Source organism: Xiphias gladius, chromosome 8, assembly GCF_016859285.1.
Source record: "Xiphias gladius isolate SHS-SW01 ecotype Sanya breed wild chromosome 8, ASM1685928v1, whole genome shotgun sequence".
Taxonomy (NCBI): Eukaryota; Metazoa; Chordata; class Actinopteri; order Istiophoriformes; family Xiphiidae; genus Xiphias; species Xiphias gladius.
In genome coordinates, this window is record NC_053407.1 from 20616156 (window position 1) to 20635809 (window position 19654).

Here is a 19654-nt window from a genome sequence, read left to right on the forward strand (position 1 = left end):
ATTTACAAATATTTGGTAAACATTAATATTAAACCGTTTTTGAACCAACCTTTGAATGCAGCCGTAAACAAACTTGGCCTTGTTTTAGACTCCAATCCCACTATCTTAGTGATTTGTACAGAAAAAATGATTTTTTTTTTCTAAGTTGCAGAGTGCCTTACATTTTTAGGTTTCATTCAGTCTAAGAAAGTCTTAAGAAATGGATCAGCTGTGATGGTCACACGTTGAGATGTCTTTCTCTCTTGACAAATACAAGATATATCAGAAAGGACACTGACCTTTTCCACCTGTAGGTCACATTCAAGAAAGTCCCCAGACTACAGAGAATGGATTTAGTACAAGGCAATTTTACATGTATAATTTGTCTTTCTGTCTTAACAGTACTTACCCAAGCTGTCTTGGCAATTAATATAAGTGGAGAAAAATAAAACGAAAGAAGTTGTACATGATAAAACAACAGTGGAAAAAGAGAGGTCGTCTTTGTATTTTTCCTGCTACTCCTATATAAACCCCTTGTCCTATCTTCTTCTCTGTCTTTGTTCCCCAGGTGTTTGTGTGTCTGTGGAAGGGCTGCAAGGTGTATAACACACCATCTACCAGTCAGAGTTGGCTCCAGAGACACATGCTGACCCACAGTGGAGATAAGCCCTTCAAGGTAAAACCAATAACTCAGACATGATATACAGCTGCCACTATTTATTCACTAATTTTTTTTCAGGTTCTGATGATCAGTTAACGTTATTGATACCTGATAATATTCCATTTATTGGTAATGTTTGTAGTATCAACTATCTAGGTCGAGCCATCAACTTAGTTGCTTTGCTAACATAGTGTGGTTGCACATGACAGCATCTTTGTGTGCGTACTTGAGTGTAATGTGTATCAGCGAATGCATCTAAGTGCCACTCAGTTCCCCAGTACCTACTCAGCCACACCATTAACTGAAATAAATATTTGCTAGTAGCTTATTTGAAAAGATGTCGTCTTCTCCTATTAAGTGTCAAATTTACCATATTTTCTGTGTTTTTGTGCTCTGCTGCAGTGTGTAGTTGGTGGCTGCAATGCCAGCTTTGCTTCCCAGGGAGGGCTGGCTCGTCATGTACCCAGTCACTTCAGCCAGCAGAGCTCCTCTAAAATGTCCAGCCAGGCCAAACTCAAGGAGGAGTCCCCCTCCAAGGCTGGACTCAACAAGAGGAAGAAACTCAAGAACAAACGCAGGTGCTCCCTACGTACGTACCTAACAGGAACACAAACTAACCCCATTTCAAAATGTTTGTCATTGCGATTTCCCGCTTTTCTTTGTCGGTAATAATTACAAGCTGAATGCATTTTTGATGTAGTACCATTTATGTTGTGCTGAAACAGGTGCTTTCAGCTTCTAACCTTCCACATATCTGTGTTGGAGAAGCTAGTGCTGGGCTACAGACACACACACACACAAGAACATAAGCTTGTGCCAGCTAGACAGTCAGATTCCATCCATGGCAATGTTCTGCACTTCAGAGAACAACTTTTGAGGTTTTTTTTTTTCTTATAATTTCTCTCTGCTGGCGTATCTGTGCCCAGGTAGATACTGATGGTTAGCTCCCTGGTGACAGGCTTTGCGTCAGGTGGCCTGCGTCTGTCTCTGCATTATGCAAACCCAGCTCTTTTTTTCCCACTTGTACACCTCTACAAGTTTGTTTTTTGTCTTTTGAATCCATACAATACAAAGAAATACTTAAGAAGTGTTTACTAAATGTGAAGTGCAGAAGCAAAATCTAGTTGTACATTTTTAACATTACAGAAAAATTGGAAGTTGCTACTTTAAAACACAATATCTCCTATCACTGTAAGTTTTACAGTTTTTTTAGTATGAAGATTTATGGTCATTAAAAGAGGACATCAATAGTTTTGCATATTTCAATACATTAGCTACAAATTGTATATACTGTCAGGTGTTTTCCCAAGCATAACTTTTTAGATTGATTGCCCCCTAGATAGACATTAATTTACATTACTTTGAGTACAAAATGAAAATCAACTATGGGAGACTGAACAGAAAACAGAAAACCTGCCTGAGGTCATGATCCATCCAAGTAAACTCTTCTTTGTTTTCTTGTTTATTTTCTAAGTCTTGTACTGATGCACGGCAATTCAGCCAACATGGATCATTTTCAAAAATCCTTTTTTAGTGGTGCATTCAAGGACGCTTTTGACATGGAACAGTTGATAGTTGAATGCCAAAAAGCATTTCACTCACAAGACATGTTATCAGAAAATAGAACAAAATTTAAAAAAACAAAATAAATCTATAAGAAAATCCATATGTTATGAGAAACATCTTTCTTGCATTAAGAAAAGGTTATGTATGTCAGATGAAGTGTCTTTAAATGCAGCAAAACGTCAGGAAACAGTTTTAGTTTATCGCTCTATTACCATAAAATGGTAATTTAAATTCAACAAAAAAAAAACCCAATCTAAATATATGAAGGAATATACAAGCATCTTCAAGTTGTTTCATCCTGTAGTGAATTGGCTGGAAGCCAATCGCTTTATTGAGGTTCATATTCTGTCATTAACCATTTCCTGTTGATTATTGTCTGTGCTGCAAGTTGCAGCTGTTGCAAGTATTGTTTTTGTGGAGCCACGTGTGTAACCACTGAGTCTCTTGCAACAGAGCAACATGCTAGTAGGGAGGGAAGAGGCTAATGTTTGGAATATCACTCATCCAGTCCTTCAGCAGAGGTTTGTCTCTGGACATATCTAAAACAGTCAGCAACACCTACAATTTAAAATTTTATTTTAATTAAATTGTTTTTTTAAAATGTAAATTTTCAGTGTTGACTTTAAAATTATCTCTAATACATTAGAGAGACCCAAGTCCTATGCAAAGCACTCTTCTCTTAGAGAAAAAAATAATAAGAAGAAACTTCATGAATATAGATTATGGAGTAAGTGGCAGAGAATTACAAGTTTGCGTATTTTTATTGCAGTTAAGTCTTAAGTCAAGAGATATGCATTATCGAATTGAGTGCCAGTTGAGATCCAGTGCATTCCTGGTCTCACCTAGATGGAGCAATTTAAAAAAAAAAAAAAAAAAAATTGTAAAAGGAAAAAATATATATTCTCTTTGATAAACCACAAAGTTCCTTGCATAGGCCTCAACTGAAATTCCTGAATAAATGTATTTTATAACAACATCAAATGTCAAGAGTTCTGAGTTTCCTTACCACTGAATATGTGCAGTGAGGCAGTTATTCAGAGCAACTAAACCATAAGAATCTCATTACTATAGCTTTCAATGGAGAGTCTCACCTCTTTTTTTTACTGACTTGGGACTTTTTTGTTGCTGCAAAGCAACATTTAAAACCCACAAAGGAATAGCATTTTCAGTCATGAGATGATTCTGACGTAGATATGGTTAGTTACAGAAAGACTTGGAAAAGCCATGGAATTTTTATATATCGGTGCCACAGTGGGAACCCTGGTGTTATGTTTGAGTCTAGTCTCATCTAACTCTGTCCTTCTTCCCCTCCAGCGAGGCCCCATGACTTCTTCGATGCCCAAACTATGGATGCTATACGCCACAGGGCTATCTGTCTCAACCTCGCCACCCACATCGAAAGTGTGGGCAATGGCCACAGTGTGGTCTTTCACAGCACGGTGAGTGCTACTTTTCTGTGTCTTGTAATGTTTGCCTATGGCTAAGTGTTTTCATTTTAATGGGCTTATAGACAGTGAATGCATTCCTCTGCTCTATTGGTGACATGATAATTTATAATGTTTACCCCTCCTTAGTGTTAATTAATTTAACCAAAGTCATCACAACATACATCGCTGAATGCAGAAAAAAAATAGGTTTGTTTCAGATTTAGTGAAACATACTCACATGGGCCTGTCAACAGATGTTTTGTATGTAATAATTATACAAAAGGTTTATTTATTGACTTTGGAGCTGTATCAGGCCACATCAATTTACACAAGTCTAAGTCAACAGTTAATTTTTAGTTGCACTATAATTTTAGTTTTGAAAGCTCCACATCACAGGGGTTAAAAATATCCTGACATTATGAGGAATCTGTTTACGATTTGGATAGTTCATAAACAAATATCAGTCTTTGCATCTGCATATTGAAAAAGTCTGTTATATGCATAATGTAGTAGCAGTGGAAGCAACATTCTTGTTTCCTTATACACACCAGACAAATCAAAGCATTAGCATATGACTGCTTTGACATTGATGAGAATATATAAAGATTATAGTCGGTACGTATTTGTTTTTTATGTCTAAATTGTAGTCTGTCTAGTAGTGAATATAGAACGTCTGCCTCGCCTAAAAGAAATGGTTGTCACATTTGTGCCCCCCTTGATTTTTGAAATCTTTGTCTCTTTTAATTTCCTTTTTAGACAATAGGGGGTGTGAAAGAATCACTGCAGATTTTTTTTACGCCTTGCACTTGAAGTGAACCTTGTGAATCGCCCCAAGGCTTGATCTTGTTTTTCTCTGAATCGGACTTCACAGGAAACACAATTGGATTGTTTTTGTGTATCGTGTTCAGTCCTTTCTGAAGCTAATTAATGAGCTGGAAAGTGCCATTTCACCTTACTTTTTAGGGCACATATGAGCACTCACAGGAGAAACTATTTTTCTAGTGAAGGATTCTCCATCTCTCACTGACAATGACTTTAAAGAGTGGACAAGTAAATTCTGTCTCAAGAGAGGTTAACTGTAGTGACATGTTGGATGTGAAGGGTGTGAATGTCAGATTTTTTTTCTGAATAACTGCTATTCTTATTCAGTTCCACTAGGGAGCACCCTGTCTCCTGTTCAGAACTCTCAAATTGCATGACGGTGTCATTTTTACTTAAAAGCCGGAAAAGGAAAAGATCATCACGTGCTTTCTTTCACACACTGTACATAATAAAAAATACACACAATCCCACTCACTTGTTTCTCAGAATAGTTTCCCATCATATTCATATTGAAACTTACTCTTTAATCAGTGGCAGTGATTATGTTTACAGTGGTTACCTTAGGGCATTTGGCCTGTATCATCTTTCTGTAGCACGTTATGGAGAGAATGTCATTTGCTGTGCCTTCCCCCCCATGAGTTCATTCCTATATAAATAATACATTTAGTGTGCTATTTTGCATGCTACTGTAGCATGACACCACTGGCTAACCTAGCAGAAATAAGTAGCGTTCTCATGAGCAGAAGAATCTACATTTCATATACACCCCCCCCCAGAAGAAAAGTGAAGCATCTCCTTGGGACTTCACATGTGACTTAAACCACTTGGATAGATACCCTGCATTTGAAGGCACAAACATACACAGGACAGTAGTTTGTACAGATGATCAATAATTACCATGATATTAATAAGTCCTGCAGGGCAGATATCAATTTATGTCAGAATATGGCAAATTTATGCAAAATTGCCCCCCCCCCAAAAAATTAAAGCAAAGAACCAGGGTCCATTGTTTTGTATTACATGAGATCAAACTCTCCAGTTGTTTAAAAGAAAAACTTCAATAATTTACAGCCATCTCTAATGCATGCGTGTAAATTTTCCGCATACAGATATATAGCTGTGAGGCCATGTCATGCATCTCTTTCCTATTAAAAATACATTTCCAGTAGCAGTAATTTAAGCATTATTAACTCCGCCAAGGAAGTTGTGTTTTCACCCGTGTTTGTTTGTTGGTTTGTTTGACAGCGGGATTACGCAAACAGTACTGCACTGACTTGCACCAAACTTGGTGGAAGGATGGGACAAGGGCCAGGGAAGAAGCCAATAAATTTTGGTGCGGATCCAGGAATTTTATATGACTTTCCTCAATATTGCGAGATGGGGTGTTTTTCAACATTTTCATCAGTATTAGGCCTTGGCGGAGGTATGCGCTCTACTGAGTGCCTTTGTAGTTGAGAATGTAGAGTGTTGAATACAGTTTTAGACAAACTCGAAGTTAATGCTTCTGTTCATGTTAAAATGTAATTAGAGTGTTGACACTAGTCCTATCCTCACTACACTATTGCTTTGCTCTTAGCTCAGTCCCTTTCGACTCTTTTCTGCTCCGCTCTGGTCCTACAAACCTCAACTGCTCTCCAGCAGCCAAGAATTTTAAAAGAAAAGCTCAGGCAAAAAAAGTGAAGATAAAGCTTGGGAAGAGGTTAAGGGAGGTAACCGCATATTTGTACATAGACGGAGGAGGAGGAAGAGCCAGCCAGGGGAGGGAGAGTAACAAATGGAGAGAAACCGAGACTTACAGAGAAAGGACAAGGAAAAGGGGTTAAGTAAAGGTCAGGGTCATGGAATCGGAAGGAGAACTGGCCAGTGGGGCATACATTCTCCTTCTTTCTAACCCCTGGAGGGTTGTGGTGGAGAAGGACTGCGGCGCTGCATCAGACCACAGGCCCCAATGGGCCCTCCCAGGCCTGGGGAGATGGAGGAGAGCTGTGGGGGTTCTGTGGAGTTTGGCCAGTGGGCCTGCTGACATGCCAGAGCAACTCAGTCATGTTTATGATGGGATATTTTTGTTATTGCGCCAATCTGCGTCATCCACAGCTTGACCCCCTGACACTAGACAGGCACCCAGTTTTAGCAGGCCTGCCCTCCCCCAGCTATTTGCCGTTTTCACTACTTTGTTTTGGAGCCACACTAATATCCAGTGTTAACGCCCTATTTCCTCCTGCTCTCTCTCTCTCTCTCTCTCTCTCTCTCCCTCTCTCTCTTACCTCCCTCTCTTGGGTCTGTAGAGGATTAAGATCTGTCCTTTAAAGCACCAACTGCTATCATCAGACCACTTGGCTCACAAATCACTTCATGCTGCTTAAACACAAGCCCACTTCTTCATCTTCAGACTTTACATACATGGTCATGGCCCCTTAAAGTGTAGCCTGGGTTTGTGATTATTAACCTGGTGCTCTGAGGAGCCTGAGAGCACAGGTTAACAGCTATGCATTTTTAATTAAAAGGGCTGTAAAGCAGCTGTTGGTGTACTGAGTCTCAGCCACAGGGCTTGAATCACTTATTGTAGGGCCCATTGCGGCCAGCACCAGATTCAGGCTAATGCTGCAGCCAGGCCCTGTTGTTGTCTCTGAGAAGTTGTCTCTTTTCCCTCGTGTGGATTTACAGTGGAGCAGCAGTAGCTACCCAAGCCCTAGTGGAAAGCTAGCAGATAAAGGCAGAGGGAGATAAACAAGAAAAATTGAGAGACAATGCTAATTTGTGAGGTGAGACTAATGCTCTGAAAAGCTCAGTAAAAATAAACAAAAAAGGACCAACTGAAAATAACTAAATAAAAAAAAATAGAAGTTTAAAAGACTTTTCTCCACCATGTGTTACTATATCCCATCCTTTCTATGAGTGACTCACTGAGAGAAGGATGCAGAAATCTCCAATAATTTTTCTCCTATTAAAGTCAGACTATAGCACTTACATTTGTTTTCCTGTCATAGAAAGGGTTTAGATTTCATGTCAAAAGTATTTCTGTTCATGCGTGAGTAATTTTTTCTCAGGTCCATCACTCATGTTGTGACTGCTGTTTTGCTCTCCCTGCTTGTTTTCCTGTCCACTCTGAGGAGTTTAATGCATGAACACTATATTACAGGCAAGAGGCAACAACATGGTTGGCTGCTATTTACAAAGCTTGTCAGACACAAATGTTATGGCACCAAGCCAGCAAAAACAAAATTCGTATCTGCTAACCTAGCCTAAATATTTCCTCCAAAAGGTTAATCACTCTGTAACTAAATGTGTTTGTGTCCCATTTGTTTTCCTAAAGACGACTTTCAGACAACCCTATACCTGGAAGCTTATCAGAATATAAATATAGATTTGCACGTCTTTCACAAAGCCTGAGAGCAAAAGGGAGTGAGCTATTTCCTAACACACATTAGCTTAGAGAAAGTATGGAAAGAAAAGAACATTCACATTATAATATGCACAATTGTCATATCGGTGAGATAAATAAAACTGATTGAAGTTTCTTAGAACAAAGAAATTAATACATATTTTGGCCAAAAAGTGGGAGGGTAGGGAAAGTAGTAAGAGGAGGAGAAGAGTGATTCTAGGTCTCTGTCTGTGTCTCTTGTCTCGGAGGAGCCTCCTCCCTCCTGTCCTCAAACTAGTTTCCATCAATGCCGCAGCCAGTCCCCAGAGTCATAAAAATAATTTCAGATATTCATGTGCGTAAGAGAAGTTCTTCGCATGTGAACTCATTCACTATCCTAAAAATAGACATTCCTCACAAAAAAGAGCCAATTGACGTAAGAGGTTATATCTGTGGCTATTTTTGACACTCCTGGTTATTTTTCTAGCTTTTCTTTTCCCTACTGACAATATTTGTGTGGATTCCAGAGCAGTTTTACTATAAACCAACACAGCATGATAGATGAAATGTTATACGTAAAAAGGGCCAACTATTCAGGAAATCTGGTATTGCCTTGAGTGTATTTTCACTAGAAGAAAGGCCTTGAAGTTTGTGGTTGTTGGCAGATTGAGTCTTGAGTAGTTAAACCAGGTAACAAAACACAACACAGATAAAATGAACACATCACGCCATTGTTGCTGCAACAAACATTAGAAAGTGGGTGCTAGTTTCAACCGGATGCACTCCTATTTAAAGCATTGAAGTGTCTGGTGATGACATAATTCAAAACAATAGCAGTGACTTTTTTTATGGTGATAACTGCTCAGTCTGGACCCCATTGTTATCTTCTTGGCTCTCTACAATGCCAGCTGTGATAAGCAGTTCTCAGTTAAGTCCACATACTTAGGAGATGTCAAACTTTTGTATAAATGTGAATTTCTCGGTCTTACAGTATGTTGCAGGGGAATGTGGGATAGATCCCGTTAAAAATAGAAATCTCACTGAGCTCTTGCACGCATCAAGATTGCTTACATTGCTTATTAGTGTAATGATCAGCCACTGTATCACTTGGTGAGGTGTTTGAAGCATGTAGCCTCATTATTTGTTAGAGATGGAGCCAGGATGGGGGCATGTCTTTGAAGCTGGTTGGCCACAGACAAATGAGACTGCTGCAATACGAGCCCAACCGGACACATTTATGCAAATCTGATGCTTGTAAAATCCCAAATTGTCTTGAAATTTGAAATTAACCCTAATATGTAAGTTAAATTATAGGCCTTGTGTAAATACTTGGTGGTTTTCATAGGTGAGGCTGCTTACAGTTACTTGGGTATGCATATGCCAAATGACAGCAGTGCAGCAGAGAGAAATTGACTGAGTGAAATGACAGTGAGAAGACAGGAGTACTTGTTCTCTTGGTCTCTTGGTACTTTTTTGTGTCTTTTATAACTCAACTTTTGTTTTTGCTTGATGCCTCTGTGCAGGTGCTTGCCAGAAGGAAAGAGGGGTCTGGCAAGGTGAAGGTTCTCCTGCACTGGACACCTGAGGACATGTGAGTAAAACTTTTCCCACACTATACATCGACTGCATAAACCTTTACCTCACCTAATATAAACTAAGATACGATTTTAAAATAAAAATAGAAAAAACATACATACACATAGAACAAATGGAGGCATAAATTACAAATGTGCTCCTAACAGCAGCATGCCATTCTTATCCATCGATCTTTACTCTCCTCCTGGTATCTGCCCTCTGACAGGCTCCTATTAGATACTACTTACTTTCTAGAAGATTGAAAGCTTATCAAAAATCACAAACCTGTCCAAGGGACATTATGTTACAAATTTACCAAAAAAATGTTGCAGATTTAGGATTTATACCAGAGTACGAGAGTTCAGTTTTCAAAATCAAATGTCAGATCATTTTCATTAGTTAATGGTTATTACTCTGAGTAACCAGAGGAGGTGAAACCTCTGAAAACTGTGTGCACTGCAAATCCCCGTAGCTGTTGTGGAGTACTGTATAGCATAGCGGATACTTCTGGGTCAACTTGCCAGATAACCTACCTAATGAACTACCTAATGAAATTATTTATTGTAGCTTTGATCCTGCCGGGAAACAGGTTAAGGTAGATTTGAAAGAGCGTGTGTGTGTGTGTGTGTGTGTGTGTGTGTGTGTGTTTGTGTTTGTGTTTGTGTTTTTTTTTTTTTTTTTGGGTAAAGGGTTTGGATGCATGATAGATATGTCTATCCATAAACCTCAGTAAAAATGAGAAGAGATAACTCTGACATTTGTAGATAAACTTTAAAATGTCACTGATGTACATATAGGCAACTCAACACCAGATGTACATGATTATCCTGCGCATGCTTACCATGTTAAGCCTGTGCCTTTCACACAAACATTTCCTTTTTGAGCAGGGGTGCCTGCATGTACAAGTGAACATAAACAATGTATGTGTATCTGTTGCTGATAGTTTTATGATTCTCCTCTCCATCCAGTCGAGCAGTCAACATGGTTTCCTTTCTTCAAGTCAGAGCTTGCAATAAATCTTCCCAACCTTCCTTTCTTGGCTGATCCAATATTTGTTGTGGAGAACTCTCAGTGCTATGAGTTCATGTGCCCTTATAGTATATATCACACTAGCTCCTCTGCTTAAATCCCCAGAGCTCTCCTCAAATGGAGCTGAGGGCATCAACCATGCTTAGCAGCTAGTATCATCACTCGTGTTATACCCACATTCATGCCTGGATTGCTGACGGAGGGAAGACTGGATTTAGCCATTAAAAAAAAATCTGTCTCTGTCCCTCTCTGGGATTGGCTCTCGTTCTATATCATCTGCTTGGCTTGGTCTTCTTGAATAAAAACCCTGTATTGGTCCACCAAAGTGTCTTTTAGACACTGGATCAGCATCTAAAATTACTTGGAGGCTGATTTTCCTCTTTTTTGTTGCTCTCCAATAAATTTTTCATCAATTCCCGGTTTATCTAATAAATGGTCTTCACAGCATTTTGTTGTAACTTTTGGATGAACTTCCACAAAAAAGATCATGCTCAGCTCACTGGGTCATTGCTCTGCCCAGTCCTCACTAGCTATATACTGTACCTATGTCCATCTTAGCCTCACCAGGCTCAGCCCACTGGAGAGAAATCTTGGCACCACTTACGAGGGATGAACAGTTAATCAAAATATTATCGAAATCGCAATATGGCCAAGTGCATTATTGAGCCTTTGCTCATTTAAGCAATTGGGCAGCAGGGCAGGCAGGTTAGGCACTGAGCTAGAAATGAAATGGGTCTGTCTCAGAGAGTTTCATAGAACGCTGTGATTATCAGCAGGGCTCTTGCTCAAGGGAAGCTCCTACCACACTTCTAACACTGCAACACTCCCGTTAAAAGGTTTGACTGCACGACGTCTGAAGGTGATCAGAGAGAAGGGAGAGGAAGAATGAAAGAGAAGAAGATTGAGGACAAAGGAGAGATGGGAAATGATAGGAAGAATGGAGGGGCAAAGACAAAGACAAAAATAGGTTTAGAGAAAAGAAGAGCAAAGAAGGCATTGGGCAAAGAAACCTGCATCATGAAGTAGATTGCAGCTGACAGCCTCTGATGAACATACGGTAGCTAAACCCATGTACTCTCAGCCTTCTGCTGCTTCAGCCTCCCATCTCTCTTCTTCTCCTTTCCTTTTCCCCTCTCTGATCCACCTCTGCAATCTCCTCCTCACCTCGCATGTGGTATTTTAATCTTGGGCATAGAGAAATAATGAGGGAGAGGGAGCAGAAGAGAAAGATGAAGTTTGGTGATCAAGAAGGGCTCGTCAGATAAATTCCAAACAGACAGACATAGATGGAGATTGATACTGAGACTAAAAGGCAGAATGGATGAAGGAAGGAATGGGGGAGACACAGAATGAAGGAAAGTGAGAAATGGGAGTGGGAACAAAATGGTTTTGGGATAGAAATGTGAAGGCAGAATGAAACCAGAGGGAATGAATGATGGGGAGAGCATTAAACAGAAAGATTTAAAACGAGAGTGAGATACCTTTTGGCTTGGTCCATGTGGGAAAAATCAGTGACGCTACTGACTGATCTGCCCTATGGCGGGAGAGTGGTCTGGTCAATAATACGGGTAACCAAATCTATAGAGGGATGGTGAAGGAAATCAGGAAACAATGATATCTTAAACTGTGAGGGTGAGTGTATTATCTCCCAACAGATAAAGATTTACCAGGACATTAAAGTATGTACAGTATGTATGCATGTATTCCTTTTGCATTTTTTTGCATTTTTTTTGTTATGTGTATAGTTGACTGTTCGCTAAACCTGCCCCCCTTAGTTACTGTTGCTGTGACTGTCAACTGCATGGGCCGTCCCTTTTATGGTACATATGCAGTTTACAATGATAACACGGGCAGATTTACCACCAAAAATTCTCAGCAATTTCTGAAACAATGGGTTCAAAGACAGACAAGCTAAATAAGCTAACATTAGCTCCATGAGCTGGTTGAAAACTTTCTCAGGCTGAGTTTTTATGATTTCTAGCGGATTCGTTTTTAAAAACAGAACCTTGTAAAAGGGATCTTGCCCTACAAGCACTTGATGGCTGGATACATGATATCGCACTAAAAGACAGATGGCTAAAGCTACATGTCCCAGGAAAAAAGTCAGCTTCCTTACTAGTTGATGATCCATTAAGAAGACATGGAAATAAAGGAGCAGGATTCTTCTTGTATTACAATGTAGGGGTAGTTTGTCTTAAGAGTATTATGTCAGTGTGATAAGGAAAAATGTAAGATTAGACTGTTCTTTTGTTCTAACATAACCCTGTTTTTAAGCTTTGCTCATATATTTGTTAATATTTTTCAAACACTGTTTTCCCTTTTATCATTACAATAGAAAAGGCTTAGAAAAGGACTAACAGATGTGTTAGGTGGACATAACACTGTTTCTGGTACCTCTCTTAGGGTTGCTGGAGTTGCTGAGCTGCAATCTTACCCAATTCCACTAAAGAGCAGGAGAGAGTTGATAATGTTAACCTGAAATCTCATAGTCCCTAGTTAGGTTGTAAGATGGTTACCCACACATGCTGACAAATGCAGCTTACATTAGGGCAGATCAACACATTGTTTAAACCTATTCTTATATTCTTGCTCTTGTTTTTTTTAGTTTTGGAAATGCTGGAAAAAAAAAAAATGACACCACCCCGCACACTGCCTCTTAAATGTAAAATGACACACTTATTAGAGTCTCATGCAACCCACTTTGGTATGTGAAGATGTAAAAACCTTTATTGGCCTTCCATGCTAAGCCACAATTCCTAAGTTATGACTGGACAATCACTGTTCAGGGGAGGAATTTACCAAACTGTAAATTGTTTTGAAACACGTATGGTTGGTAGTGAGTGTCAATTTGGCCAAGTTAGTATTTAGTCTTTGACTCAGTGTAATGTCCTATTATCTAACAGAAAAATCCGGCAGTCATTTAGTTAGCCATCAAGTGTCATACGTATATGTTTTTCAGTCACTGAGTCAATGATTATCCATGTGACTGTGGAAGGTCATGTTTATTAATGCTGGAGCAAACCATTCACATTCTGACTGACACTCATTAACTCCATTTGGATTAATGGGTAACTGATTAACATGAACCATTCTGATCATGAACCACCAGAAGCTCACTGAGGAGAAAGAGGGGGGCAGATGGGCAGAGAGAGAAAGAGAGAACCATAATTGCTGTCTGTCTTTGATGGATGGGTGAATGGATTCCCCTGTATGCTGTTGAATGCTTTTTAATAGTAAACAGTAGACTACACAGTCAGTGGTAGTGAACGCCTTGAGCCACTGGAGTCCTGGCACATCATTTTGAACAAACTACACAGCATTTATCATGCACAAGATGGATCAATATCTTTAAACCTTTTTGTATTTTTTTATTTTTTATTATTGCTTTGATTGTCTTAAGGCAGATACCAAAGTGCTCAATAATCACAAGCTAGTAGGGCTCTTGTGAATAGCAGTTTTTCACACTTTGGATAGATGATACAATTTCCAATATAATATCAGAATATGCATTATGGTTTGCTAACAAAATCAAATTAATATGCAGTGGAAAAAGTATATACTTGTTACTGTTTTAAGTTTTTTTATGAACAAAATGGACACAATGTGGGCCTTCCCGATACTTCAAAAAGCAGCAACATTTCTCAAACAAATTCACACAACATAAACATTTGGTAGTAAAATCTCATAAGCCTATAAAAATTAAATCTAAGAATTGTATCTCCACCTGACATGGCTTTGTAGGAATGTCATTGTGTAGGAAAAAAATGTGTCAAATTAATTTATATTAGTTGTGTTTTGTTTTTTGTTTTTTTTTTAGTTTTTGTTTTTTTCACTCATGTATAAATTTTGTGAACCATGCCGACTCCCAAAGGAGAAAAAAGAAACCTCAGAACTTCGTCACATCAAGTTAGCAACACTAATTCAGCATGCAGAGTTAGGGCAGAGTTCAGGGACCTCTTAAAAAAACAAAAAACAGAAGTGGTCTGTAAGCGACATCCATTGAAGGTGTGAAAATGCTTTCCCTTCTGTTCATGGCTTTGATCAGTCGTACATGAATGGCTGAACGCATTTTGAGCGAGCAGCCAGTGAATATGGGCAAGTTAGTCGTAAGCCTAATAAGGTCAGTTTCTGCTTGCTTAATTGCATTATTGCTGCGATATTGCAGTAGTCAGTGTCATTTTGTTCTGCACCAGAAACGGTTACATATCTGGTCTATAGGCTAGAGGAGAATAAGATAAACCGAACGGCGAGAAGACGCTTCACTGCAGTTTCTAAATGTGTAAAACAACAGAGGACCTACTACTTTGATCTGATAGTAATAAAATAATGTCTCTAACGGTCAAACAATCACACACAGGCAAATCAGTCATATAAACATAGATTAGATAGAATTTGCCAAATAATTTCCGGCCTCTATCTGTGATATGTGAGGTTGATGCATCAGATATGCACTGGTCTTGTTTTTTATCATTTACCGAGGGCTTTTGGATCTTGGTTTGTTTGTTTTTGTGTTTCAATTGAGCAGTATGCCTTTTTCAAAGTTAAATTTTTTTTTTTTGCAGGTTTCTTGCCTGAAATTTTGTGAGGGGAAAATTGTGGTGGAAAGAAACTTTTCACATAGTGGCATTGAGCTTAAAACAACTGCAGGCAGGAGTTGATATCAGGCAACGAAGAAGCACTAAGTCTGGATAGCAGTAACCTTTTGAAACCTAAATACATGTACATACTGTTACTACCCAAGTAGTTGTGTGCATGTATCTAAATCCACTGAGTTCAAATCCGTTGATGAGTCTGAGGTATGATTATCTTTGTGTAAGTCAATTTTGATGTTACTCTGTTACTCAACTATGAACATGTCCCCATTAGAATTAGTATGTTACATTACTTTCTGAGCACTAAATTTTGGAGTTCAGTCACAATGGTGAGCAGTTGTCTGAACTTTGATTTTACTTGGCGGTAACAGTAAATGTAGTTTAATACTACGGTTCACAGAATTCTAAAGAAGTTGGGTAATAACTGGCCTTTCCCATCATTTTGTGAGCAACTGGGGTCTGATTTTATGCTACATGCGTTTTTCTCGAGATTTCAGTGTCTTTTGCAGTCCCCGACCCAGCTCTCTGGGCCAGCTGTCATTCTCCTTTTCAGAATGATGCAGTTTATAAGGACACTGAACTCCTGCTGAGTTCCATATAAAGCCATTTAATATGTTAGCTATTTAATATACACTTTGCTGTTTTGTGATGAACGTACTGCTCCTGTCACCACTGGGCGTGTCAAGGCCTGGACCGAGCCATTACTTCAGGGTGGAAGACCGGGCTTCACTCTGGCAGGCACCCCCAGTAGCTCTCCCTACAGAGGCCTCACTCACAATATACATTTCTGGCTCATAAAGAAGTGAGCCAAACAGTCTCGTCTGGAAAATAAAATAAATCCATTTGTCTTTATTTGGCTTGGGGTGACTGAATGGAGTCTTTGGGTGGAGATGCCTTTTAGGTCTTTGAAAATCTGTGCGTGTGCGTGCGTGTGTGTAGTGAAGTGAAGTGAAGTGATATGAACACTCAGGTGTATGTGTGTATGCATGACACATGTGTGACATGCTGACCCCCCCCGGTGCCCTGTGTGCCTCCCATCTATCAGAATATAATAACTCATCAGTACCACAGCACACCCACTCTGACATGTTTACGGTGATTCTAGAGTGGAACGTGCATGTAACCGTGCACGCAAACAAACACACATGGGTGTTTACTGCATATTTAACAAACTGCAGGTCCTCCTCTGTCACTGGGGTTTGCTTTTCACAAGGACACTAACTCAAGAATAACCCAAACTTTAAAGCCACTTTGAAGGGGACTGTTTCTTGTCTTGTCCCTGCCTCTTTTCAACTTCCTCCTTCTGCTCTCGCCACCATTAAAGGGGATACAAACACTTTTGCCATGCACTCGGTGCAACTGGGTATCAGGGTTACACTTTAGAAATTACTATCAAAACACCTTTGCCATGCTTTTAACAAAATTACGAGAATTATGCTGTATCTCATTTGTGATCATCTATATATATATATATTAAAATCAACATAAAAAAATCTGTGCTTATGGGTAAAAACTGTCATCAACTGTACAATAATCAGATATCATTGCCACCATATGCCTCATACTATTCATGATTACTTCCATACGGGAAAGTTTCTTATTTTTAGTTTTTAGTTTCATTTGTGTGACTTTCTATTTGTAGAGTTTCTCCTTACTTTCAATTAGACCACAAACCTGTTTTGAAACCAGCATTTTGCATTTTTATTCGGACATTTTTGGCGCACTCTGGTTTTTGTGTTTTACCTTTGTAAATTAATTAGCATACTAATTAGCATAATACTTCTCTAAAATTAAGTTGGACTTGATACACCAGCTTCATTTTCTGATGTCAATTGTCAACTGTCAGTTTCTTAAGCAAAAGGGTGAGTATGGCTTTTGACCTTATGTCGTTAATGGAGAGTTGTATTATAAGCTCTGGGTACATTCTCTCGTTGTTATGTAACACATACATGTAGTGTATGGAGGCACACTCTTGTTGAAATAAAAATTCTGGTCTGTGTTTGCGTGTGCATGTGTTTATTCAAAGGGCACAGACAGAAATCCCCATCTGTGATTCTAATGAACATTTAGTCAAGCCTGGGTCAAATAGTGATTACACATTCTTTGTTGAACAATGATAACTTGAATGATTATGTTTAATGCAACATCACAGATGGGATTTTGGTAAATTGTAAATAAACAACAGTGATTTTTCTGAGCTTGATGGTATTTACTAAATTGTCCCGTGTGGCTGACCCCACCCTCCAGGCACTTAAATATGCTATAAAAGGATTTGCAACCACTGTGTAAGTGAGTTGTTTCCCCTCCTCAATTTTCCCTTTCCTTCTACCTCTCTTTTCCTGTCCTTCATTTGTGTGTTTTATATTAATTATATATTTTTTTCCTTTTTTCTTTTTTTTTGTTCTCCATCTCTACCTGCACCCAGTTGCGCTGAATGTGCTGCATGTGAAGCACTACCTGCAAACCATCCACTGAATGGGCTGACTAGGCATGTGAATGAGTGATTTGGCTGGGTGGCTGCCTGCTGGCGTAACTGCTTCCTGCAGTGAGTGAGAGTGAGAGTGTGTGCGTGCGTGCGTGCGTGCGTGCGTGTATGTCTGCATCTCTGGGGGCTCCTGTGATGACGCACATAGTGACGGGGGGAATGCTAGGGGTGGGGAAAGGGGAGGCTGGAGGAGGGCGGGGAGGTGCAGTCAACTCGCTAAGCTCTTTGTTTCTTTCTCCTGCACCTTGACTTGCCACGCCAGTGCTCACACACTCCCTTCTTTCACAGGGGATCGCACCGCTGTGGGTAAAGTAAGGTACAGCTAAGCAGAACAGTACATCATGTGCAACGTGTGTATGTTGGTGTGTGTGCCTGTCACTCTGAAGCCATCGCCTCTATATCCTTGATCTTAAAGCAGTGAAAAAGACTGTTCTGATTTTAAGATGCCCAATATCTATATTTCAAGCTACTTTCATATTGGATAATTTTAAATGCACACAAAAACCCTCACATGCATACACACACACATACATACACATGGTCCTTCACTGGTCCCACATTTGATATACAAGTGCGAACAAGTGAACAGAACTTAATCATGAAGGTATAGTGTAGAGGTTACTTGATAATTGACAAATGGGACGACAGTACGCTTTGTCCTCTGTGTGTGTGTGTGTGTGTGTGTGTGTGTGTGTGTGTGTGTGTGTGTGTGTGCGTGCGTGCGTGCATGCATGCATGAAGGTCTGCACACCTGTGTGTGTGTGTGCTTTAGTCAAGGCCATGTCACTTATGGAAATGTACTCAGTGTTCAGAGGAAGGTGTCAACGTGTGCCCTGGACTCAATGAAGCACTTTGTCCATCTCTCTCACCCGTTCCATTCATCCTTACTCCCACTCCATTCCCCCTTTTCTCTGTCTTTCTTGTTAGAGTTTAAACACTGACCACATGTCCTCTCTGTGTGTGTGTGTGTGTGTGTGTGTGTGTGTGTTATCTTGCAGACTACCTGACGTGTGGGTGAATGAAACGGAGCGATCTCAGCTGAAGACTAAAGTGGTGCACTTATCCCAGTTACCGCAGGACACAGCCATGCTGCTAGACCCAAACATCTATAGGTGAGTGTGTGTGTGTGTGTGTGTGTGTGTGTGTGTGTGTGTGTGTGTGTGTGTGTGTGTGTGTGTGTGTGTGTGTGACAGAGTGTGTGACAGAGTGTGTGTGTGTGTGAGAGAGTGTGTGTGATGACACCCGTGGCAACTTTGTGCACACGCGCACACAGATCCATTTTGTCTCAGCCAAACACATGGTACCCATGTGTAGATATTATCTAATCCTGAGTAGGATTCACTTTGTGAAGCATTAAAGTGCCGTAGGAAATGTTTAAAAGCTATTGCCTGTGTGCGTGTGTGCGCATGGGTGAGGGAGTGTGTGAGCCTGTGTGTGCGCGCGTGGGTGAGGGAGTGTTTGAGCCTGTGTGTGTGCGGGTGAGGGAGTGTGTGAGCCTGTGGGTGTGTGGGTGTGTGTGTGGGTGTGGAGCATAAGCATTTTCTTCCACCAGGTGGCACCACCTCCCGATTTCAGCAGTCAGGTTAAAAACAAGTACAGAAATGCAGAGAAAACCCAATTTGTTTTGTTTGTCTTTGTGTGAAAAGGCAAACATTGTCTACAACCTGATGAAGGATATCAGCTATTTGACAGTAGCCAGATATGGCGGCTGTTTTAATTTGTCAGAAATCACAAACAATGATATTGAAGAAGCCCTGTTATTTAAGTATTAAAGACTTTCACTTGAAATATATTGAGACTGCATTTCACTTGTATAAACTTGTCCAGCTGATAAATAATGAGAATATAAGATTTATGAGGAACTAATGCAGACAAAATCACATAGTTCATTTAAAAACAGAAACAATCAGATTTTACAGATTTTAAACCAGGAAAAATAATTTCTTGCTACAATGTAAATGTAACTCCACAACCTACAGTATATTTTCTGTCTTCAACTGCACCAGATTCCACTAAACATTAGCTATGATATTATGTGAATTCTCTGCAGCACTGCAAGACTTAGTACACTCATCACTGAAATGAGAAAACAAGGTTAGCTTTATGGTACACAATAAAAGGCTGAAAATGAATCCTGAAAGAGGAACAATGTGCCTA

At 39.7% G+C, this 19654-nt stretch overlaps 1 protein-coding gene across 5 annotated transcripts in view; it reads left to right on the forward strand.

The window, feature by feature from the left end:
- Positions 1-19654, forward strand: part of LOC120793298 (zinc finger protein aebp2-like) — a 66891-nt gene that overhangs the window by 2482 nt on the left and 44755 nt on the right. For 3 of the 5 annotated variants that reach the window (XM_040133234.1, XM_040133235.1, XM_040133236.1), the window contains exons 3-7: positions 548-655; positions 1043-1229; positions 3521-3645; positions 9340-9407; positions 18496-18609. In XM_040133234.1, coding sequence (XP_039989168.1) covers positions 548-655; positions 1043-1229; positions 3521-3645; positions 9340-9407; positions 18496-18609 — 602 coding nt within the window. The other 2 variants (XM_040133237.1, XM_040133238.1) reach the window with 2 other exon arrangements.